Source organism: Notolepis coatsorum (assembly GCF_963971535.1).
Source record: "Notolepis coatsorum genome assembly, chromosome: 16".
Lineage (NCBI taxonomy): Eukaryota > Metazoa > Chordata > Actinopteri > Aulopiformes > Paralepididae > Notolepis > Notolepis coatsorum.
Genome location: NC_140180.1, coordinates 11,816,585 through 11,843,632, shown reverse-complemented (window position 1 = coordinate 11,843,632; position 27,048 = coordinate 11,816,585). Strand labels below are relative to the sequence as shown.

At 43.8% G+C, this 27,048-nt stretch overlaps 1 protein-coding gene across 1 annotated transcript in view; it reads left to right on the top strand.

Annotated features, from left to right (window-relative positions):
* The window catches only part of fam13b (family with sequence similarity 13 member B), a gene marked incomplete at its 5' end in the record, with an annotated part of 152,906 nt that overhangs the window by 41,225 nt on the left and 84,633 nt on the right, over window positions 1–27,048 (top strand). The window contains 1 exon segment of the mRNA XM_084332495.1: window positions 11,578–11,699. Within this exon segment, the coding sequence (XP_084188621.1) occupies window positions 11,578–11,699 (122 nt within the window).

The following is a 27,048-nucleotide window of genomic DNA, read 5'->3' as shown; positions in this document are numbered from 1 at the left end:
ATATCACTGTCTCTTTATCTCCCTCTCTCTCTCTGTTTTTGTATCTCCCTCTCTCTCTCTGTTTTTGTATCTCCCTCTCTCTCTGTTTTTGTATCTCCCTCTCTCTCTCTGTTTTTGTATATCACTGTCTCTTTATCTCCCTCTCTCTCTCTGTTTTTGTATATCACTGTCTCTTTATCTCCCTCTCTCTCTCTGTTTTTGTATCTCCCTCTCTCTCTCTGTTTTTGTATCTCACTGTCTCTTTATCTCCCTCTCTCTCTGATTTTGTATCTCACTGTCTCTTTATCTCCCTCTCTCTCTCTGTTTTTGTATATCACTGTCTCTTTATCTCCCTCTCTCTCTCTGTTTTTGTATCTCCCTCTCTCTCTGTTTTTGTATCTCCCTCTCTCTCTCTGTTTTTGTATCTCCCTCTCTCTCTGTTTTTGTATCTCCCTCTCTCTCTCTGTTTTTGTATCTCCCTCTCTCTCTCTGTTTTTGTATCTCCCTCTCTCTCTCTGTTTTTGTATCTCCCTCTCTCTCTCTGTTTTTGTATCTCCCTCTCTCTCTTTTGTATCTCTCTCTCTCAGTTTTTGTATCTCCCTCTCTCTCTGATTTTGTACCTCTCCCTCTCTCTGATTTTGTACCTCTCCCTCTCTGTTTTTGTATCTCTCCCTCTCTCTGATTTTGTGTCTCTCCCTCTCTCTTGAGATAACCTTTGTGTTCATGTATTCTTAATGTTATGGTTCTTGGTGGTTCTCCAGAGCACATGGACATTAGATGTGTATGCCACACACAGTGAGGTACATGTAATGATATAATCCATATAATGGTTTCCTGTATGAGGACGATGTAAAAGCGGAACATTTAATCATATTATTGCACAGGACACATCCTCTACATTTATGGCACCCGTTAACACATCTTGCGCCAAAAAACGAGTTTACTCGTTTTTATGATCGTTATTTCTTTTATTCGCTATTGGCATCGGGTACTAACACGACAATGTATGAACGGAAAAATATAACGTTCCCACATCCGGAACGATACATGCCCGATGTTGAATGGGCCATAGTAATGTCGATATAGCTATAATATTTAAAAAGTTATAGCCCTGCAAAGAAGGTGAGCCACTCCATAGGGTTACAGCACTGGCAGAGAGTGGCATAGATGGGCATACTGCGTGGCGCAGAATGTGTTAAGGTAAAGGTTTTAAGAGCATTGCTTTGCTTTAGCTTTACAGTGGGTACAGTATGAACCTGTTTGTCTTGTAGATTAGCACAGCGGCTCAGGTGGTAGAGTGGTCGTCTGGTAATCGGAAGGTTCCCAGTTCGATTCCCGCTCCTCCCAGCAGCATGTCGAAGTGTCCGAACTGGTTGAGCGAGACACTTGACTTAACCCCTAACTGCTCCCGATGAGCAGGTTGCCACCTTGCATGGTCTCCTACAGGGGTGTGCTCTGCCCCCGCCGTCTCAAGGAGGGTTCGACTAAAGAGAACAGGTTGAAATGAGAGAGAGTCCGTCGTTGCCAATGGCGACGACACTGTGGAGCCGAGTTCACTCTTTAGTTGTAGTCGTTCGTCATTCATGGACGTGCCGTCATTTAGTCAATTAGGACGGTTAAAGGGGATTGACCGACTGCCTCCCCTTCATTCAGGGCTCTGCTCTGGGCAACACGCTCTCGACACACCGCTCCCCTTCAAGCACAATAGACGTGTTTTATCAAGTTACCTCAGCGCTACTTTTAGGATATAATTTACCTTCCGTTTTGATTCAGTACAAGTACAGTTGAAGTCGGATTAATCCCGTGACGCGCTGGAATGGAAGCATCCCTTCTGTACATCCTGATCCTATTTATCATTAAGCCCTGAGCGCTTCTGGAATGTTCCGTGGGCTCTTGTTTGACCTAATGACCAGGCCTTGTCATCGCCACCTGCTCTGTCTGTCTGTCTCTGTCTGTCTGTCTGTCTGTCTGTCTGTCTGTCTGTCTGTCTGTCTGTCTCTGTCTGTCTGTCTGTCTCTGTCTGTCTGTCTGTCTGTCTTGTCTGTCCGTCCATCCATCTTGTCTGTCTGTGTCCCCGTCTGTCTATCTTCCCATCTGTGTCTGTCTGTCTGTCTGTCTGTCTGTCTGTCTGTCTGTCTGTCTATCTGCCCGTCTGTCTGTCTGTCTGTCTGCCTGTTTGTCTGTCTGTATGTCAGTCTGTCTGTCTGTCTGTCTGTCTGCCCGTCTGTCGGTCTGTCTGTCTGTGTGCCCGTCTGTCTGTCTGTGTGCCCGTCTGCCTGTCTGTGCCCATCTCGTCTGTCTGTCTGTCTGTCTGTCTGTCTGTCTGTCTGTCTGTCTGCCTGTCTGTCTGTCTGTCTGTCTGTCTGTCTGTCTGTCTGTCTGTCTGTCATGCTGGGCAGGGCTGGGTTGGCACAGTTTGGTACAGTAGTATCGGCACCCTTGGTTTTGAGGATGCATGGTCCTTTCCAACGGAGTCCCTAGTTACCATAGCAACCACTCCCTCTGCAGTCTACCAGCCCCTCGGCAGGGTTATTAGAAACTCACACACTTACACACCTCAACTCACCACTGGTTTCTGCATTAATTTGATCTGAAATCATGTTATGTTAAATCTTTTTTTAATTTTTACGTTTGGCTTAGAGGTTCTGCGAACTACCAGAAAAGGCTTTCAGACAGCTAGCTAAATAGTAGCTCAATAGTTGACGCTAGAAAATGTGAGTTCTCTCTGTCATCTGGTTTGAATTCCCCTACATAATATAATAGTCCTACAACAACGCCGAGCAACGTTTCGCGTCGGACCAGTTCTTCAGAGTTAAAATAGGGTGGTTTCCTTATGGGGGGCAGCAAGGGGCTGTGGATTCACTACTCGGCCAAACCTTGTGCATCACAGTCACGAGAGGGACTATCGCCCATGATGTCATCATCCCTGCCAGGAGCCTCTGTACGGGGGCCGTGTCGGGTGCTTTGGGGGGGGGGGGGGGGGGGGGGCGCCACGCCGGCCTGCCTGCTTTAAGTTGTACCCACACGACCACACTGAGCCCTGGACAAGGGACCGTGGAAAAACACGGCATACTGTGTACAGCGCGGTTACAGCGTGGCTCACCGGCGGTGCAGTGAAAAAAACCATAACACACACACACACACTGTGCCGTGACATTTGACCTCTGAGAACTGCCCCGGGCCGCTTGTTATAGACGAGAACGATGAAAGGGGGGGACTAAGGCATTAGAATGCTATGAACGCTTTTCTCTTTCCCCTCGCTCTCTCTCTCTCTCTCTCTCTTTCTTTTCCCCTCTCTCTCTCTCCTTCCCCCCTCGCTCTATTTCCCCCCTCCCTCTTTTTCTCACTCTCTTTCTCTCACTCTCTCTTTCTCTCACACTATTTCTCTCTCTCTCTCTCTCACACCCTCTCTCACACACACAAACAGAAGGATGAGTCATTCCCAGTTCTGCACGCGTGACGATGCGAGAATCTGCGGCCACCAACCAATCGGAGGCCTCGGAACAGGGGTGTTACCGTAGCAACGGGGCAGTGACAGCAGCAGATGTGGTTGAGAGAGAGGGGCCGGGGGGGGGGGGGGTTGAAGAAGAGGTGAGAGAGGGGGTGGGGTGAAGAAGAGGTGAGAGAGGGGGTGGGGTGAAGAAGGGGTGAGAGGGTGAAAGTGAGGCGGGAGGTGAAGAAGATGTGAGAGAGAAAGAGGGGGGATGAAGAAGATGTGAGAGGAAGGAGGTGAAGAAGAGGAGAAGGGAGGGCATAGCAAGGGGACAATGACTGTCTGCATGTCTTTTAGTGTGGGAGGAAACCTAACGTGCATTTCATTTCATGTATTTGTTTATTTGGAAGGGACCGCATGTATTAAATGAATGGACAATACATAAAATGCACTGTAAATACACCGGATTTAGCAAGGAATGCACATTTCCATCCTCGGTCCCCAAATGCATGTCTTTTAGTGTGAGAGGAAACCAGAACACCCAGAGGAAACCCACACAAACGCGTGGGAGAACGTGCAAACTCCACACACAACGCCCCCCTGTTGGGGTTTGAACCCAGGACCTCCTTGCTGTGGTGCAACAGTGCTAACCACTGCCCCACAGTGTCTCTTTGATGGGAGGGGACAGGGACTGGGAGATGCTCATGGAGCGCATCGTGAAAGTGTTTATTTGAATCTGAAGCATGGAAAAGGATTCTTTTTGTTGTTGTTTTTTTACTAAATATTATTATTATGAGCAGATTAGTTTCCCCCCAAAAAAATTATAATAATGCTGACAAGATCTGTCACCAGTGGTAAAGTTTGCCCTCAAGAGTTTTTCAGAATTTCCTACTTTGCCTGCCTATCCCCTGTCCTCTTGTCTTGTCTTGTCTTTCTCTCTCTCTCTTTCTTTCTCGTTCTCCCCCCTCTATTTATCTTTCTCTCCCCCCTCTCTCTTTCTTTCTCTCTTTCTCCCCCCTCTATTTCTCTTTCTCTCTCTCTCCCCCCTCTCCCCCCTCTCTCTTTCTCTCTCTCTCTCTCTATCTCTATCCCCTATCTCTTTTTCTCGCTCTCTCTCCTGCTTCTCTCTCTCTTTCTCCCTCTCGCTATCCCCCTTCTCTCTTTCTATCTCTCTCCCCCCTCTCTCTTTCCCCTCTCTATTGCTCTCTCTCTCTCTCTGTGTCTGTCTCTCTCTCTCATGCAATTAGATTCACTTATATTTAGATGTCAAGGTGTAATTCCTTTTCCCCCATCCCCAAGACACACACACACACACATACACACATACGCACAGTCAGAGGCTGTATCAGCATTTCTTGGTGTGGTTAATATCTAGACAGATGAGTCTCTTGCTGTCAACACCTTCCTCCAGTCACGTGTTCAGGCCCTGACGCCCCCCAGGCAGGAGACATCATCCCTCTGTGCTCCGCTCTGCCCCCCCAGGCAGGAGACATCATCCCTCTGTGCTCCGCTCTGCCCCCCCAGGCAGGAGACATCATCCCTCTGTGCTCCGCTCTGCCCCCCCAGGCAGGAGACATCATCCCTCTGTGCCCTCTCTGCCCGGGTCACCCCTCTCACTTAGGGTGGAGGCACAACACCAACACCATGTCCAGGACGTCCCGCTCATATCCACCCTCTTTGGCTTTTCTCCAAAGCTTTGCGGGATACCTCAAGCTTTTTTTCTTTGTGATATATATATATTTTTTTTACATCTATTATATATTTATCATATTTATTATTATTAACACATACAAAAATAATGTTATATTGTTGAAATGACACGAGTGTGTATATATATATATATATATATATATATATATATATATATATATATATATATATATATATATATATATATATATATATATATATACATTAAATAAATATATATTAAAAAGTAGAACCCACTGAGAGCCCGCATTCACCTTGAGGTCCAAGTTTCAAGTTTGTTTATTATATGTCACAGCAAAATACAGAATACTTTATATGAAATGCTTATTTCTGAAAGAGACCCTGAGAGTGTGCTACATACAGTAAAAAAAAAGTGAAAAATAAAAAGTAAATAAGTAAAAGTAAGTAAAGTCAATATACATATATATACAATATACAACACAGAGTAAAATGACTAACAGTGAGGTACAATGCAGAAATGAGATGAGGTACAAAACTTAGGGTAGGGTGCAAATGAGGTATGGATGTAATAGATAAATAAAAAAAAAAAGTGTGTTAAAGTGTCTAAAGTGAGTAAAGTGAGTGATGGGTCACCATGCCACCACCACCATCTTCACCTCAGTCTATACTGGATTTCAACTGCACCACCAGACTATTCCACACTGTAATGGACCTGTCTCAAACCCTGCCCTCTTTTCTTGATCCTCCAATCACAACTGTCGCTTACCTCGGACAAACTTGGTTTGTCCGAGGTAAGCGACAGTTGTGATTGGAGGATCAAGAAAAGAGGGCAGGGTTTGAGACGGGTCCATTGTTGCCTCCTTCGCTCCATGCATGCTAGCTGTTGAACGCCCCCTCCCCCCTCGAGAACCCGGCACCCTAACTAGTTGAAGAAATGTCGTGTCGCTCTGTGTTTAGACTCTGACTCGACACATTCTCACTCCAGCTGATTCGGGGAACATTCCACGCAAGGCCTCTCATTAGACCGTCCTGTGAGTGCGCCCATTTTTTTAAGTGTCTCTGAGGTGGCAACTTTTGCCGCTCAATTGACCTCTCAAGCCCCGCCCCCTTGTCTGGATCCTCCAATCACGAACGTTCTCCGTCCGGGGGAAGCAACAGTTATGATTGGAGGATCAAGACAAGAGGGCTTGAGATCATGTAGTATGCAACTTCTTTATCACGTATAATATGCAACTTCTTTATCACGTATAATATGCAACTTCTTTATCACGTATAATATGCAACTTCTTTATCACGTATAATATGCAACTTCTTTATCACGTATAATATGCAACTTCTTTATCACGTATAATACGCAACTTCTTTATCACGTATAATATGCAACTTCTTTATCACGTATAATATGCAACTTCTTTATCACGTATAATATGCAACTTCTTTATCGCGTATAATATGCAACTTCTTTATCACGTATAATATGCAACTTCTTTATCACGTATAATAATGCAACTTCTTTATCACGTATAATATGCAACTTCTTTATCACGTATAATATGCAACTTCTTTATCACGTATAATATGCAACTTCTTTATCACGTATAATATGCAACTTCTTTATCACGTATAATAATGCAACTTCTTTATCACGTATAATAATGCAACTTCTTTATCACGTATAATATGCAACTTTATCACGTATAATACGCAACTTCTTTATCACGTATAATATGCAACCTCTTTATCACATATAATATGCAACTTTATCACGTATAAGATGCAACTTCTTTATCACGTATAATATGCAACTTTATCACGTATAATATGCAACTTCTTTATCACGTATAATATGCAACTTCTTTATCACGTATAATATGCAACTTCTTTATCACGTATAATATGCAACTTCTTTATCACGTATAATATGCAACTTCTTTATCACGTATAATATGCAACTTCTTTATCACGTATAATATGCAACTTCTTTATCACGTATAATATGCAACTTCTTTATCACGTATAATATGCAACTTCTTTATCACGTATAATATGCAACCTCTTTATCACGTATAATATGCAACTTCTTTATCACGTATAATATGCAACTTCTTTATCACTTGTAGTATGCAACTTCTTTATCGCGTATAATATGCAACTTCTTTATCGCGTATAATATGCAACTTCTTTATCACGTATAATATGCAACTTCTTTATCACGTATAATATGCAACTTCTTTATCACGTATAATATGCAACTTCATTATCACTGGCTAGTTGCTCACTTTTTCACCTTTTGAGGTTGATTTTTTTTATTTATTTTGTATTATTGTGTGTTAAAAGTGTATTCATACTACAAGTCAAGTCAAGTGTTCCTTTATTAATCCCCTTTGGGAAATTCAAGTGTACAGGTAGGGTAGATAATAGAACATGGAACAAAGTGCAAGTATGAATGACAATAGACATGATAACAGTAGTCGTAGTGAACACTAGTGAGTAGCAGGATTCAGACAGTAGTAATAGTGATGATGGTATACATGGGCCACACTCTAGTAACACACTGCACCAGAGTCCATGCAGTGTTTATTTTTAAGAGTCAGATAGTCCTAACAGTGTTTATTATTAGAGGCAGATAGTCCTAACAGTGTTTATTATTAGAGGCAGATAGTCCTAACAGTGTTTATTATTAAGAGTCAGATAGTCCTAACAGTGTTTATTATTAGAGGCAGATAGTCCTAACAGTGTTTATTATTAGAGTCAGATAGTCCCAACAGTGTTTATTATTAGAGTCAGATAGTCCTAACGGTGTTTATTATTAGAGTCAGATAGTCCTAACAGTGTTTATTATTTGAGGCAGATAGTCCTAACAGTGTTTATTATTTAGAGTCAGATAGTCCTAACAGTGTTTATTATTAAGAGTCAGATAGTCCTAACAGTGTTTATTATTAAGAGTCAGATAGTCCTAACAGTGTTTATTATTAGAGGCAGATAGTCCCAACAGTGTTTATTATTTAGAGTCAGATAGTCAAGTTCAAGTTTCAAGTTTCTTTAATAGTTGTCATACAGAAGTACAGAATACTTTCATACAAAATGCTTCTTACTGTTACGCTCCAGAGACTGTGCTAGACAAGATAGTATCAAATAACATAGTATAGCATGTAATTTAGAAGAAGAAAATGAGGTCACAGTGTTCGGTATAGACATATGTACAATGTTCTGAGTTACCATATAATATACAATACTATGCAGTGTACTAATGTACAGTACTATATAGTGCAAAGCAGAAATGGGATGAGGTACAATTTAGGTACAATTTACAGTAAGGTGTACGAGTTGTAGTGCAAATCCTTTACCAATAAATATAAAGTGTGGGGAGTGGGTGCTACAGTGTGTTTGTTTAAAGTGGGTGTGTGCTATAAGTGTGTGGAGTGGGTGCTACAGTGTCTTTGTTTAAAGTGAGTGTGTGCGTGTGGATGTGTGTGCTATGTGCGTTTGGTGGTTGTTGTTGTGTAGTGTTCATTCATTGTTCGTTTAGCAGCCTGATGGCCTGGGGATAGAAGCTTCTTCTGAGTCTTTCTGTGCTCGCCTTGAGACTCCGGTATCGCTTGCCTGACCGCAGCAGTTCAAAGAGGCAGTTGTTCGGGTGACTGGAGTCTTTAATGATTCTCTTAGCCTTGCCCTTGCAACGCTTGTTGTAAATGTTCTGGAGGGTGGGGAGCCCCCCTCCAATTGTGCGTTCGGCTGAATGTGTCACTCTTTGTAGTCTGCTTCGGTCTTGTGCAGTGCTATTCCCAAACCAGGAGGTGATGTTGCCGGTCAAGATGCTCTCTATTGTACATGAGTAGAAGTTCTTAAGGATCTTCTGACTGACTTGGAACTTCCTTAGGCGCCTGAGGAAGTAGAGGCATTGTCGTGCCTTCTTCACAACACTGTCAATGTGTGTGGTCCATGTCAAGTCCTCGGATATGTAGGCTCCGAGGTACTTAAAGCTGTTGACTCTCTCAACCGGTGCCCCGTCGATGCTGAGGGGGCTGTAGTCCTTGACCCCCGACCTCCTGAAGTCCACAATCATCTCCTTTGTTTTGCTGACGTTCAGGGAGAGGCTGTTTTCCTGGCACCATCCCGCCAGGACCTTGACCTCTTCCAGGTAGGCCCTCTCGTCGTTGGCAGAGATCAGGCCCACCACCACTGTGCCGTCAGCAAATTTGATGATTGTATTGCTACTCCGCTGAGCCACACAGTCGTGTGTGTACAGGGAGTAGAGGAGGGGACTCAGAACACAGCCCTGGGGGGGCCCCTATGTTGAGGGTGATGGATGAGGAGGTGCAGTTGCCTGCTCTCACCACCTGGGGTCTGCCAGTCAGGAAGTCCAAGACCCACTGGCAGAGGTCATAGTTCAAGCCCAGGTCCCTGAGCTTGGCTATGAGTATGGAGGGGACTATGGTATTGAATGCCGAGCTGTAGTCGATGAATAGCATTCTCACATAGTTCCCCTGCCTCTTGTCCAGGTGTGATGCTGCTGTGTGCAGCACATGGGCTATGGCGTCCTCCGTGGACCTGTTGGGGCGGTATGCAAATTGCAGGGGGTCCATGTTGATGGGGAGGGAGGAGCAGATGTAGCCCTTTACTAGCTTCTCAAAGCACTTCATGGCTATGGAGGTGAGAGCTACAGGGCGGTAGTCGTTGAGGCAAGCAGGCTTGGATTTTTTGGGTACAGGGATAATAGTGGACTTCTTCTAGTCCCAACAGTGTTTATTATTAAGAGTCTAATAGTCCTCCTAACAGTGTTTATTATTAGAGGCAGATAGTCCCAACAGTGTTTATTATTAGAGGCAGATAGTCCCAACAGTGTTTATTATTTAGAGTCAGATAGTCCTAACAGTGTTTATTATTAAGAGTCTGATAGTCTTAACAGTTCTCAAGTTCTCCAGCTGTTAGCTTTCCAGCAATTGGCAGCAGTCCTTGCCCACGGTTGTGGAGCCTGATGGCTACTGGCACGAAGGACTGGCTGTGGTGTGTCGTGGGGGGGATAAGTATACAGTATGGCTAGACATGCTCCTTATCTTGGCTAGCTCCTCATTAAGGGGTGGGAGGGGTGCAGTATAGCGTCCAGCTTTGAGAACAAGTTGGGGAGCCGAGTGAGTGACCACAAGTGACTGAACACAACACTCTAACTTACCATCTTTAGATAATAAAGTACTCAACCTCTACTGTCTTTAACTACGAGTGAACACAACACTCTAACTTACCATCTTTAGATAATAAAGTACTCAACCTCTACTGTCTTTAACTACGAGTGAACACAACACTCTAACTTACCATCTTTAGAGTTTAGATAATAAAGTATTCAACCTCTACTGTCTTTAACTATGAGTGAACACAACATTCTAACTTACCATCTTTAGATAATAAAGTATTCAACCTCTACTGTCTTTAACTATGAATGAACACAACATTCTAACTTACCATCTTTAGATAATAAAGTACTCAACCTCTACTGTCTTTAACTATGTGTGAACACAACACTCTAACTTACCATCTTTAGATAATAAAGTACTCAACCTCTACTGTCTTTAACTATGAGTGAACACAACATTCTAACTTACCATCTTTAGATAATAAAGTATTCAACCTCTACTGTCTTTAACTATGAATGAACACAACACACTAACTTACCATCTTTAGATAATAAAGTACTCAACCTCTAATGTCTTTAACTATGAGTGAACACAACATTCTAACTTACCATCATTAGATAATAAAGTACTCAACCTCTACTGTCTTTAACTATGAGTGAACACAACACTCTTTATCATCCTTTGATAATAAAATTTGGTAATCGGAAGGTTCCCGGTTCGATTCCCGCTCCTCCCGGCAGCCCGTCGAAGTGTCCTTGAGCAAGACACTTAACCCCTAACTGCTTCCGATGAGCAGGTCGGCACCTCGCACGGTCGCCTCCGCCGTCTGTGTGTGAATGTGTGAGTGGATGTGAGACATGAGTTGTAAAAAGCGCTTTATGAATGCAGTCCATTCCATTTGTAAAGGATGTCTGACGTGAGAATCCTCGGGCCCTTGGTGGTCGGGGGCCCCTGGAGATGCCCGGGGGCGTTTGCCCGGTAATTACCGGTCAGTAATAATAATAATAATAATGGCTTGGATTTATATAGCGCTCTTCATGACACCCAGAGCGCTTCACAGAGTCCATTATTCGTTCATACACAGTCATACCGGTGGTGGTAAGCTACAATTGCAGCCAGAGCTGCCCTGAGGCAGACTCACGGAAGCGTGGCGAATAATCATCGCCTACGGCCCCTCCGACCACCACCAACATTTATTCACATGCATACACATTCATACGAGGCAAGTAGGTTAAGTGTCTTGCCCAAGGACACAACGGCAATGGGATGGACATGGGCTTGAGCGGGATTCGAACCACCAACACTTCGATCATTGGACAACCCGCTCTAATCCAGACCCGTCTGTCTCTCTTGTCTCTCTAGATCACAGAGCTCTTAGATGATGAGAAGTGTGAGGCTGAATGTGAGGACCTGCCTCAGGATGGAGAAGAGCTTCCTGTGTCGTCCTCCTCACCACAACACTCTGGAGACAACCCCACGTCCAGGTAGGAGAGACTCACACACACACACACACACACACACACACACACACACACACACACACACACACACACACACACACACACACACACACACACACACTCACACACTCACACACTCACACACTCACACACACACACACACACACACTCACACACACACACACACAAGACAACCCCACGTCCAGGTAGGAAAGACACACACACACACACACACACACACACACACACACACACTGAATACAGCCTCACAGCCAGGTAGGAGACTAACACACACACACACGCACACACGCACACACACACACACACACACACACACTGAATACAGCCTCACAGCCAGGTAGGAGACTAACACACACACACACACACACACACACACACACACACACACACTGAATACAACCTCACAGCCAGGTAGAAGACTAACACACACACACACACCAGTGGCAGTGTGCCCAGATGAAACACATACTCTCGCTCATAACCATATAATAATTAATTAATATCTACACCATCAAAAATGCAACATCATGATACAAACGGTCCGCTATGTCAGGGTTGGAATCGATTCAGAATGTTCTGCTACACTGGCCAATGAAACCCGCTCACAGACTGAGTTAGTGTGTCTAGTAATATACACTATGGTTCTGGAGCCAAGGGCATAGGTTGCATTTCAACATCGGGGGGGGGGGGGTTACGTTAGGTTTATTTTATTTGATCAAGGGGGACAGCGTACATTAATAAAACATTTTACAAATGTAAATGCACCCAATTGTACCCATTGGCAGTCCCCCTCCTGCCAGAAGGTACAGGCTAAAACCCTGTGTGAAAAAGGGTTAGCAATAAAAACGGAATAAAATCAAGATAAATAACATTAGAATAAAAACACAACAAAAGCACATAGACATACGATAGGGATACAGGTCACAATACAGTCATGGACACAAGGACAGAGCACATCATGACATATTAAAAGACCCAGACATAAACAAATGCACCATATCCACACACACACATACAATGCTGGTTTTCAATGAGCCATTCCCTAACCCTGCACTTGAATGAATGATATGATGTGGACTAGGGCTGACCCCTATTAGTCGAATAGTCGACTAATCGACCGAAAGGAGCCGTAGTCGACTGCCAACCTCTTAGTCAAATACAAAAAAATACAAAAAAAAATATATATATATTTTTTACATTTTTTTTAAGCATTCTTTCCAAAAGAAAAGAGGCCTAGAATCGTGGCTAACGCTAATGGCATGCATACCAGAGGCTAACTGCCTAAGAAAACGGGCACAGAGGCACTGAAAGAGGATTTCACCCATCTAATGAACACACTAGACTAGACAAATATCAAGATGTATCCATCAGTGGACCAATTGCATGCTTTTGCAAAGGACAAGACCATGATACCGACAATATGCATTTTGAGTTTTAACTCTAGCTTGTCTATAGCTGAAATGCCATTCGATTTAACGTTATTAGCTTAGCACCCTATATCTCGCGTTCCAGGAAATACCCCAGAACATTCTGCTATAACGTTCATATTCAAGACGCTATAAAATGGGAACGTATTGATGAAATATTTTTTTATTTAAGGCATATTGAAGGGACGGTTTATAGTGTCAATTGACAATGAGAATGGACAGATGGCAATAATATAAAGTATAGATTTAGCTCTACAAACAGCCTCACGCACAATGAAAGTTTGTTTTGATATGCTGGCCGTATAGAGTGGACCCCGTCTAATCCCAATGGCCCCGAATGTGTTAAGCATGGCGCCGAAACACGTACCGTACTTTTCGGACTATAAGCCGCGGCTTTTTTCCCCATTTTTCGACCCTGCGGCTTATATAACGGTGCGGCTTATATGTGGACCAAACCCTAAAATATTGCTTTTTTTACTGCATTGAAGTGTTATTTATCTGTTCCCTTATTTGCTAAACTTAATACAACTTGTAAATGAGTTAATTCTTGTTATTTGTCCGACAGTATTGTGACAATCCCCTCTGTGCACGAACCCTTACATATGGTAATTAAACATTAAAACACCTGCGGCTTATAGTCCAGTGCGGCTTATATATGTACACATCATTCAATTTAGCTGCTGCGGCTATATATATACGTGGTTGGCCCCGAATGTGTTAAGCACCCCCACACAGCCTAAATGGAATGATGGAAAAAAATGCAACTTTCTTTTTTCATAGTCGACTATCGGCTAATTTCGGCCAATCATAGTCGACTATCCAAATCCTTAGTCTGGGACAGCCCTAATGTGGACACTCTAATTGTTTGAGGTATTGAGTTCCATTGGTGGGATGCTCTATATGAAAAGACGGCCTGGCCAAATACAGGGGGGGGGTGACACTTTAAGTGTGGCGTCTGGGGTTCCTACCCCAGGAAATTCTGAGCATCAAACACGTAATTTCCTGCGTTCTGGTACTTGTCTGCACCAATCTGTGGCTTTTCTGCATCAATTCATGGTTGAAATGTCTTTATTTATGTAAAGGAAAAGACAACATTCAGGTACCTGCTGACACAGATATAATGGAATATAATGCAGTCAGGCTCTCGGGCGATACCGATAAAAATATTTAATCGCGATTAATCGCATGCTTGTCCATAGTTAACTCATGATTAATCGCAAATTAATCGCATAAAAAAAATTGTATCTATCTACCTTAAACAGATCTTTTTCAAGTTCCAAGTTTTAATACTCTTATCAACATGAGTCCAAATGCTTGCTTTATGCAGCCATTTAACACAAAAGGATGCATTGCAAATTTGCATAAAATTCTAAACAGAGTGATGCACAAAATAACTTAAAAGAAAATAATAATTTAAAACAATGAATAAAGTGTGCATGAAATAATAGGGGAAAGAAAACGTTAGGAACTTGTTACATTCACCCACACAAGGGCTGAGTAATCACCCCCCCCCCCTCTCTCTCTCACACACACACTCTCCCAGCTCTCTATCTCTCTTGCCCCTTCCTCATCTCTCTCACCCCCCCTCTTTCTCTCTCTCACACACACACACTCTCCCAGCTCTCTTTCTCTCTTGCCCCTTCCTCATCTCTCTCACCCCCCTCTCTCTCTATATATATCACACACACACACACACACACACACACACACTCTTCAGAAACAAACATAGTATCAATGAGAGCATCAATAATACACCTGAGTGAAGCCTAGTAAAAAAAAAAAAAAAATCTTAAAAGTTAATCGTGAGTTAAAAAAATGTGTGGCGTTAATAGAATCGGGCGATAACGCGTTAATACCGTGTTAGCTTTGACAGCCTTAATTATTATATATAGTTACAGGTAAGAAGCATGTATGTATAAGTGTTTTTACCTCTTTTGGGGGGGGGGGGGGGGGGGGGGGGTTGTCTTTCATATTAGCTACTGTATATTTTTTTACCTCTTCAAATGGACCTCTTCACAATATTGAGGCGGACATGTCTCCTGCAGCCCCCCTAGACCTACACCCAGGAACCCAACACTGCTACACACCTCTCTCTACCCCCCTCTACCTCTCTACACCTCTCTCTAACTCTTTCTCTCTCTACCTTTTTCTCTCATTCTCTCTCTACCTCTCTTTCTCTCTCTCTCTCTCTCTCTACCTCTAACTCTCTCTACACCTCTCCCTCTAACACTCTAATTCTCTTTCTCTCTACTTCTCTTTCTCTCTCTTTCTCTCTACCTATCTTTCTCTTTCTCGTCCTCTCTTTCTCACTCTCCAACTCCCTTTCTCTCTCTCTACCTCTCTCTCTCGCTCTCTAACTATCTCTATATCTCTCTCGTAACAATATGTCAGAACCTCCATCGTGGGGTCTAGTAAAGGCTCAGGTTCTCTCCTCTTCCTCCTCTTCCTGTGCGCAGGCGCATCATTGGAAAGCCCCTCTCCGGTCCCGTCCCTCGTCCCAAAGTCACATTCCCTCCACCCGTCCGCCCTTCTCGTTGAGTGCGGTGATGGAGTGCATCTGAAGTCTCGATGATTCCTGTAATGCGCTCGTAAAACCGCAATGAATGCGCGCGCGTCTGCTTTGGCGCGCCGTCACTCGTGTGGTTTTCTGCACAACGCACTCACTCACTCCGCGGTTTTATGACCGTGTGACGCCGGGAGAACCAATAAAAACTTCAAATACACACCGCTGGTATCGTCTGACCCGGCCAGATCCACGCCAGCTAATTCCAGGCTTGAGTTTCTCCCAAATTTCCGGACCCCGGGCTCTGGTTGGATTAGGCCCCCAAGGGGATCCGGAGGTGATTGAGTTATGCAACAGCAGGGGGCCTATGGTGGTTGGGGTTTTCTTTTTCCTACGGTAGCCTGAAGAATTATAATAATAATAATGATAATACACTTTATTTGTACAGCGCCTTTCATACTAGAATTGATTCAAGATTCAAGAGTTTATTTATCACATACATACCAGGGCATACAGTGAAATGCGGGTTGGCCATGCCCGCTACGATTGTGCAAGAATACAATAGTAATAATGGTAAATAGTAAATAAAATAACTAGAATAGACGTGATAAAATAGACATGTTATTAAATCACTTCAAGACACTGGGTCCTATGTACACTCCTATACAATATACAGTTTTACTTCTATGTCCTCCCTATGCTATACTTGCTGTTACTAGCTATACTATGCAATAATCACAACAAGTTATTTTCTTAAAGTGTCCTTTTTTCCCTTCCTTTAAAGTGGCCTTTAATTGCAGGCCAAAGTGATTGAGTGATTGAGTTATGCAACAGCAGGGGGGGGGGGGGGGGGGGGGGGCGCGTGTGAGGGGCTATGGCTGGGGTTTTCTTTTTCCTACGGTAGCCTGAATAATTATATAATGATAATGATTATAATACACTTTATTTGTATAGCACTGTTCATACAAGAATTGCAGCCCAAAGATCTTCACAGCAGTGATGTAGACACAAAATAGACATGGGCATAAAATGAGACTCTCACAGACGGCTCAGACAGACCTAGAGGGTCTGCCATGATGATAAAAGCTGCTTTTTTCTCATCCCTGTAAGTGGATCACAAACACTCAAAATACACAAACACAGACACAGACACCCCGGATGGTGGAGGTCTAGACTCAGGTTGTGGGTTCAATCCTCTTGGTGGATCACGTAGGTCTCTTGATTTTTTCCCCCCTCCACTCTGATGGCACTTTTTGGGTAGATTTTTTTTATTTTATTTGATATATTTTGCTTCATTAACATGTCTTATTTCAAACTAGTGGCAATCAAACATCGAAAACACACAATTAGCTGTTTATTTTACTACATTTCGTCTGATTGTGTCCATAAATCACAATTACAATACAGAAATTTGAGGGCGTTTTCCTAAAAAAAAGGTATGTTTTTTTTCTTACATGTAAGAGATGAAATATCCATTTCCCTAGCACCTACACACACCATACTTTCCACATTTCTTCCTATCTATACCCTGCTTTTTTTTTACAGAGGGGTTTGTTGATATATCATTCTTAGCCTGATTTATAGTACATTTAAGCTGGCGAAATGTTTAATGACTGTAGACAGTATTTCCTGATTTATGGGATGATAAAAAGCCACAATCCCTTCTGGACAAAAGTGCATTTTGTGTTATGTGTCAACATAATGAAACACAAATGTTGAATCTTTCATCATCCAATGTTGGTGATTCTGTTCCTTGCGATATAATGCAAATGAGTGCATATTTAATCAAGTTTCAAGTTTCTTTAATAGTTGTCATACAGAAGTACAGAATACTTTTATACAAAATGCTTCTTACTGTTACGCTCCAGAGACTGTGCTAGACAAGATAAGTATGAAATAAAATGGTATAGCATGTAAAATAGAAGTAAAAATGAGGTCACAGTGTTCAGTATAGACATATGTACAATGTTCGATGCAGAATAGAAGTAACTGAGTTACCATACAACATACAATATACTATGCAATGTACTAATATACAATACTATATAGTGCAAAGCAGAAATGGGATGAGGTACAATTTAGGTACAATTTACAGTAAGGTGTACGAGTTGTAGTGCAAATCCTTTACCAATAAATATAAAGTGTGTTTAGGTGATCTAAAGTGTGGAGAGTGGGTGCTGCCGTGTGTTGTTTGTTTAAAGTGAGTGTGTGCGTGTGTGGGTGTGTGTGCTGTGTGCATTTGATGGTTGTTGCATAGTGTTTATTGTTCGTTGAGCAGCCTGATGGCCTGGGGATGGAAGCTTCTTCTGAGTCTTTCTGTGCTCGCCTTAAGACTCCGGTATCGCTTGCCTGACCGCAGCAGTTCAAAGAGGCAGTTGTTCGGGTGGCTGGAGTCCTTGATGATTCTCTTAGCCTTACCCCTGCACCGCTTGTTGTAAATGTTCTGGAGGGTGGGAAGCCCCCCTCCAATTGTGCGTTCGGCTGAACGTGTCACTCTTTGTAGTCTGCTACGGTCTTGTGCAGTGCTATTCCCAAACCAGGAGGTGATGTTGCCAGTCAGGATGCTCTCTATTGTACATGAGTAGAAGTTCTTAAGGATCTTCTGACTGACTTGGAACTTCCTTAGGCGCCTGAGGAAGTAGAGGCGTTGTCGTGCCTTCTTCACAACACTGTCAATGTGTGTGGTCCATGTCAAGTCCTCGGATATGTGGGCTCCGAGGTACTTGAAACTGTTCACTCTCTCAACCGGAGCCCCGTCGATGCTGAGGGGGCTGTAGTCCTTGACCCCCGTCATTAGGTAATGCCTATTTTGCATATATATAAACGTAAAATCTCAGACAACGTGCAATACATTTTTTCTTAGTTGTTATGTACATAACAAACTGGGAACGTTTCATAGTGATATCTATTAAAATATTTGTTTTGCCTATTCACCTGGGCTGTCTCACCTTAATGACTTAATTCATTTTGTTATAGCGACAACTTACACTATATTTAATCTATTCCTAAAAGATTTGCGCTACCTCATTTTAGCATTTTGTACATTTTAGTTTGGTGTTTGGTCTTCATTCTTTAACTTTTTTGTATGAAGCACAGTTTCAGGAGGGTCATACCAGAACAAAGCATTTCACTATAATGTACATACCTTATATGTGACAAATAAAACAAACGTGAAATGTGAATGCTAGCAAGGTTGGATGGAAAACGTCATGAAATCCGCTACCTCTCAGACTCAGTTCCCCAGGACCGTGCGAACGCACCCAGCTTTCCCACAATCCAACGCCTCAAGGCTCAGACATTAACTTGACTACATTACTCTTTCATGATCAAAGCGGATTCAACCGGTAAAATCACTAACTAATCACGTTTTTTATGGACTACAACGTATGACGTATATATATATATATATATCATGCCAGTTAGGGTACCTTGTGTATACTGCACCTTGTGTATAATGTTTACTTTTACTCCTACTATACATTCAGATTCAAATTCTTTATTGCCTATATATTTTTTATTTTTAAATGTTATTTATATAACCAACCTGCACCTTTTGTATACACTGTTTATTTGTTCTCATATTCTTATATTCACATCTAATTGTAATGCCTATATTCATGTCTTTCTACTATTACCCTGCCCCCCCATACCTGCTACCTCCCCTCCCCCATGCTGCTATGACCCCCGAATTCCCCCAAGGCGATCAATGAAGGAATACCTCATCTTATCTTTTTACCTATAGTCAGCATATTTATTTAATAAACAATATATATATATATATATATATAACAATTAAAACCCAGCGTTAAATAATCCCTCTCGTGCCTCCTCCTGACGTGCTGCCGTTATTCATCGCCCCGGCGACCGCACGCGCCAGGCAGCCGTAAATCCACAACGGTTGATATGATTCAGTCGACCGGATCGGGTTAGAAACCGTGTTGGTTGATGATACAATTAAACCGTGGGCTAAACATTCAGATAAAAGGTTATAAATCTCCCACAAGCCCCCTCCGCCTCGGTGATCCTGAAGCTTGTTTTGGCTTCGATGTGCTGGAGCCCGGCACCGCTTAGACATGAGGTGTGCGTGTGCGTGTGCGTGTGTGTGTGTGCGTGTGCGTGTGCGTGTGTGTGTGTGTGTGTGTGTGAGCACGTGTGTGTGTGTACCCATATCCATGTGCATGTGTCTTTGTGTGACGTGTGTGTGTTAGTGAGGATTATATTAGTTCAGGGTTGTGCTGTCCAACTGGCCTTTTAAGATTATTACACTAATCCATAATCCACACACGCACACGCACACACACACACAGAGGAGTTTGTCCACAAGATTGGCCCTTTGAAAATGAGAGGCTAAAAAGTGCGTACGTACCCTGTACGCCCACGCTCGCATGACACACGCATACCGGCCGACATAGCCTTGTCTCTCTTTCAGACACACGCACACCATGGCCTTGTTGTTGTCCTTGTTGGAACAAAGACAACATCTAGACATTCAGCCTATGTTGTTTTGTCTATTGTTATCTGATATCAGTCTAGCAGGGGTTAGCGATGCTTGGTATGGTACCCAAGGACAGCCAAGGACAGCGCTCTCTCTCTCTCTCTCTGTGTGTGTGTGTGTGTGTGTGTGTGTGTGTTCATGCGTGCAAGCTCATGTGACCTGTATAAAAACGTCCTTCTTGCATAAGATGTATCGGCCCGTAGCTGACCATACAGCGCGTTACACACAACACGAGAAATATCCAAGCATCTGGCTGCTTCGGTGCATCGTTAACGTTAACGTCAGAAGAAATTCCGCACTAAGCCCTAAATTCAGAGCAGAGCAGCATTCTAATTACTTTTATGCTTCAGTCGATAAGGTGTTTTGCAAACTCTGTCAACATACCGTGGGGACTGGACCCGCAAAAACACGTGCGAAGATCACTTCAAAAGCCATGTCGGGAACAAGGGCCGTGCTTTTCCCAAAACACACCAGCTCTCTAACGATGATCCCTGGTGATCACAATAGATACAGCTATAGGGCGAGGCTAATCACTGACACTATTGTGATTTAAATAGCTATGTAACGTTGCAGTACATAGGACTATAGAGGGAAATTATAGCTTCTTGCTAAATCTGGTGCACCCATCTATTTGCAAATGATTGTCAGTAGGCCTACACACTGTCCTTTATAAATGAAATAAACTAAAGGTGCATAAATTATGCATTACTATATTCCATCACAATAGAATAGATATAGCTAGGCTACTGACATTGTGATAAAAGTAGCTAGCTGTATCTTGTTTACACTTGAAATGTGTATTTTTATTGTGTCACAATATTATTTGAAACATACATGTATTGTGTAAAATTTAACTGTATTTCTGAGTTGCAGCACTTAAAAACATTAAATAGACTGTTATATCTTATTAAATTGTGGACATTTATTCATTACCACCTATTGGACACTATTGCTGATGGTAAAATGGGTGTAAAAGGCAAAATACAGAATTCTGAAATATTAAAATGGAAAAAACTGAATTTGGGAAAAAACTTTATGGAATTTGGAAAATAATAAAATGGATTTCATATGGCTCTACCTAAAGGTTAGAGAAGCGGGTTTGTGACCGGAAGATCGCCGATTCTATCCCCCGGACCGGCAGGAAACATCTGGGCTGGGGAAGTGAATTAATAACTCTCTCCCATACCCTTGACACCAATCGCTGAAGTGCCCTTGAGCAAGGCACTTAACCCCCCCAACTGCTCCAGTGGAGCTGCTCAGTGGCCAACGGTGTCAGACGGTGGTTGTACTGGGCAGCTCCCAGGTGTGAATGGAACTGTGTGAATGTGAAGCAGGGCGTAGCTGAAAAAGAGCATCCGTGCTCAGCGAACCTTGGTAAATAAAGGTTAAAAGAAATTACATAAATAAAGCTTTATTTGGTGTCTTGCAAAGTCTCGGGGGCAGCAGTTAATTCAGATTAAACCACAGTCTGTCTAATGATTGTTTCTAGTGTGGATCTCTGGTAGCAGCCAGAGCCCTCTCCTCTGGAAACGTGTAACCTTCATGAAACCTGTAGCTCCGTGTTGCAGACCTCCACTGAAAGTGACTTACTTACAGACGTACAGAGAGAGAGAGAGGGAGAGAGAGAGAGGGAGAGGGGTGTGTGGAGAAACGGAGAGTAAATGAGAGAGAGGGAGAGAGGTGTGGAGAGAGAGAGAAACAGAGGTGTAGAGAAACGGAAAGAGAGAAACCGAGAGAGAACGAAACGGAGAGAGAGAGTAAGGTGTAGAAAAACGGAGAGAGAGAAAGAGAGGTGTAGAGACAGAAAGAGAGAGAGAAACCGAGAGAATAAGGTGTAGAGAAACAGAGGTGTAGAGAGACAGAAATAGAGAGAAATTAAGGTGTAGAGAAACAGAGAGGGGTGTAGAGACGGAAAGAGAGAGAAACCGAGAGAGAGTAAGGTGTAGAGAAACAGAGGGAGGGAGTAAAGGAGGGAGAGAGACGATCGGAGAAATGGAGAGAGAGCGAGAGAGAGGGGAGAGAGACGATCAGAGAAACAGAGAGAGTGGGAGAGACAGACAATCAGAGAAACAGAGAGAGAGGGAGAGAATCAGAGAAATGGAGAGAGAGAGAGAGAGAGAGACAATCAGAGAAAGAGAGAGAGAATCAGAAACAGGGAGAGAGAGAGAGGGATCGAGAGACAATCGGAGAAACAGGGAGAGTTGGAGAGCATTAATAACTGAGTTGTTTGTTAGTTCTTGACAGACAGTAAAGTTTGCCCCCGGTGCTCGTTACCCTGCTCCCTTTATAGCCTCCTGACGGCCAACACACACACACACACACACACGCACACACACACACACACACACACACACACACACACACACACACACATACGCGCACGCGCCGCACGTGCATCATAGACTTTGACTCTTCACATTAAATATAAATCCAGAATGTAAGCCTCGCTCCTCTTCACCTCTTCCCTCCCTCCATCCCTCTCCATGCTACCAACTGTTCTTCCCTTTCTCTCTTCTGCCCCCCCCCCCCCCCCCTTTCATTTATCTTTCTGTCTCTCCTGTGGGCACCCTGCTGTCCAACTCTCTCTCCTTCCATCCCTCTCTATCCCTGGCTTGTGGCTATAATCTCTCTCTCTCTCTCTCTCTCTCTCTCTCTCTCTCTCTCTCTCTCTCTCTCTCTCTCTCTCTCTCTCTCTCTCTCTCTCTCTCTCTCTCTCTCTCTCTCTCTCTCTTTCTCTCTCTGGCTACTGTCGATATTAGTAGTTCTGTCTTCATGGAAAGTATTTCTTCATGAGGCCATAAATAACCTGGCTAGATGAGGATCAGGGTCTTCAGATCAGGAGGGGGGGGGGGGGGGGGGGAGAGGGGAGAGGGCTAGGGGACGGGGAGGAGGGGAGTCAGGAGAGGGGAGGAGGGGAGAGAGGGCTAGGGGACGGGGAGAGGGGAGGGGAGAGGGGGGGGAGAGGGCTAGGGGACGAGGAGAGGGGAGGGGAGGAGAGGAGAGGGGAGTCAGGAGAGGGGAGGAGGGGAGAGAGGGCTAGGGGACGGGGAGAGGGGAGGCAGGAGAGGGGAGAGAGGGCTAGGGGACGGGGAGAGGGGAGGAGGGGAGTCAGGAGAGGGGAGGAGGGGAGAGAGGGTAGAGCCATATGAAATCCGTTTTATTATTTTCCAAATTCCATTATATTTTTTCCCAAATTCCATTTTTTCCGTTTTAATATTTCAGAATTCTGTATTTTGCCTTTTATGCTCATTTTACCATCAGAAATAGTGTCTAATAAGTGGGAATGAATAAATGTCCACAATTGAATAAGATATAACAGTCCATTTAATGTTTTTAAGTGCTTCAACTCAGAAATACAGTTCAATTGTACACAATATTTTTCAATTAATATTGTGACAAAATAAAAATACATATTTCAAGTGTAAACAATAGATACAGCTAGCTACTACTGACATTATCACAATGACAATGTCAGTAACCTAGCTATATCTATTATATTGTGATGAAATATAGTAATGCATAATTTAGGCACCTTTAGTTTAGTTTATTTCGTTTATAAAGGACAGTGTATAATGGCAAACGTTTGCATTAAACAAATGGATGAGTGCACCAGATTTAGCAAGAAGCTATCATTTCCATCTATAGTCCTATGTACTGTAACGTTTCATAGCTATTTAAGTTTATTTAGATTATAAAGGGCAGTGTATAATGACAATAGTTTGCATTAAACAAATGGATGGGTGCACTAGATTTAGCAAGAAGCTATCATTTCCATCTATAGTCCTATGTAATGTAACGTTTCATAGCTATTTAAGTTTATTTAGATTATAAAGGGCAGTGTATAATGACAATCGTTTGCATTAAACAAATTGATGGGTGCACCAGATTTAGCTAGAACTTCTAGAAGCTATCATTTCCATAGATAGTCCTATAACGTTACATAGCTATTTAAGTGTATTTAGTTTATAAAGGGCAGTCGTTTGCATTAAACAAATGGATGGGTGCACTAGATTTAGCTAGAAGCTAAACGTCCTAACGTTATAAATCACAATAGTGTCGCAAGTGTTTTTGCGGGTCCAGTCCACGGAACGTTGACAGAATTAGCAAAACACCTTATCACCGGAGGCATAAAAGTCATTAGGATACTGTTCTGCTCTGAATTGAGGGCTTATTGTGGAATAGTTTAGCTTCTTGACGATGTTAACACAAGCAGCCAGACGCTTGAGCACCGCGGCTGTGTTGTGTGTAACACGCTGTAGCGTCCCCGCCTCCCCGGTCGCGTGTGCACCAAACGTTCCACCCAAAAACAAAATTTCAGTCCAGATTAGGCCAAATTCTGCAATATTCCACGTTTTGCAGTTGATTCCATTTTTATTGGTTAATTCCGCGATTCCGTCCGCGATTCCGTGAACGCGGATTTCATATGGCTCTAAGAGAGGGCTAGGGGACGGGGAGAGGGGAGGCAGGAGAGGGGGGGAGAGGGCTAGGGGACGAGGAGAGGAGAGGAGACGGGAGGAGAGGAGAGGAGAGAGGGCTAGGGGACGAGGAGAGGGGAGGAGAGGAGAGAGGGCTAGGGGACGGGGAGAGGGGAGGCAGGAGAGGGGAGGGCTAGGGGACGGGGAGAGGGGAGGCAGGAGAGGGCGGGAGAGGGGGGGAGAGGGGACGGGGAGAGGGCAGGCAGGAGAGGGGAGGGGGCTAGGGGACGGGGAGAGGGGAGGCAGGAGAGGGCGGGAGAGGGGGGGAGAGGGGACGGGGAGAGGGCAGGCAGGAGAGGGGAGGGGGCTAGGGGACGAGGAGAGGAGGCAGGAGCGGGAGAAGAAAGATGAGGAGATGGAGGAGGGTTGATTGATGTATTTATTTATTTTCATAAAACAAGATATCAACTCCAGTGGTGCCAGAGAACGAAGTATACACTTGGAAGAAGAAGGGGGGGGTCCATAATTAACACAGGGAAGCTCCAGGCCTGCTCCATTTCTTTTTATTTTGGCAACGTTATAGTTACTTGGGCGGCACGGTGGCACAGTGGTCAGCACTGCTGCCTCACAGCAAGAAGGTCCTGGGTTCGAACCCCAGCAGGGGGCCTTTCTGTGTGGAGTTTGCGTATTCTCCCCGTGTTCGCGTGGGTTTCCTCTGGGTACTCTGGTTTCCTCCCACACCACGGAGACACGCACGGTAGGCAGGCACTACAGATGGAGAAGAGCTCATTAGCAAAAATCTGGCACATTTACATTGATGTGGAAACTGTGAAGATGTTCATTAATGTGCACTGTCCCTGGGTAAAATCTTTATAAAACACAATACAAAATACAAATACTTTCAATTGAACTATCTTAGGATTGTATAATAATACACAAGATACTTGTGCCCTAATGATTTGGATAAGTGCTCAATGGAGAAACCCAAGCCCCTGACCAAACATCTATGCTACTCATAGTGGTAGAATAAAAAGGTCATGTGGGAGGAAATGGATAAAATGTGAGCTCCAGGTATTGACAATGACTATGCTACATACCCTACCACATGACCCCCTAATGGCCACCACAACCCACCGTGTAGATAGATAGATGCTACGTACCCTACCACATGGCCCCCTAATGGCCGCCACAACCCAACATGTAGATAGATAGATGCTACATACCCTACCACATGACCCCCTAATGGCCGCCACAACCCAACATGTAGATAGATAGATGCTACGTACCCTACCACATGGCCCCCTAATGGCCGCCACAACCCAACATGTAGATAGATAGATGCTACGTACCCTACCACATGGCCCCTAATGGCCACCACAACCCACCGTGTAGATAGATAGATGCTACATACCCTACCACATGGCCCCTAATGGCCACCACAACCCACCGTGTAGATAGATAGATGCTACATACCCTACCACATGGCCCCTAATGGCCACCACAACCCACCGTGTAGATAGATAGATGCTACATACCCTACCACATGGCCCCTAATGGCCACCACAACCCACCGTGTAGATAGATAGATGCTACATACCCTACCACATGGCCCCCTAATGGCCGCCACAACCCAACATGTAGATAGATAGATGCTACATACCCTACCACATGACCCCCTAATGGCCGCCACAACCCAACATGTAGATAGATAGATGCTACGTACCCTACCACATGGCCCCCTAATGGCCGCCACAACCCAACATGTAGATAGATAGATGCTACGTACCCTACCACATGGCCCCTAATGGCCACCACAACCCACCGTGTAGATAGATAGATGCTACATACCCTACCACATGGCCCCTAATGGCCACCACAACCCACCGTGTAGATAGATAGATGCTACATACCCTACCACATGACCCCTAATGGCCACCACAACCCAACGTGTAGATAGATAGATGCTACATACCCTACCACATGACCCCCTAATGGCCACCACAACCCACCGTGTAGATAGATAGGCAGCGAGAGCAGCACATCACCAGGGTTATCAAGTGGGCACCTCCCTTCACTGGTGTTTCGTCACGTTAGGCCCACGACACCTCGGGAAGGCTCAGCGGTTAGTTCCAGCGTCCCAGAACCACCCCGCTCCAAAAAATAAAACGATTCCCGATACCAATATCACACATGAAACGGCAACAAAAGAGGAGAAAAATTAATACTCTTACCCTTTGTTTACATAGTGCAACCAGAGGACATGGCTTCTGCTAATCTAGTCTTTATTTGGAAAATGCTTTTGGTAGCCTGTAGTTCAGCAGCCCAGGCTACGTGTCGATTTGATTTGATTTGATTGAAGTTTATTTCAAATATGCAACATAACAAACAAACATCAAGTACATATATAGCCTTAAGCCGTTCAAATAATAAATGTATATTAAAAAAAATATTATAACAAAGAACAAACAAAAAAGTCTAACTGAATTTAAATCTTTTTTTGTCAGTGGTGTGG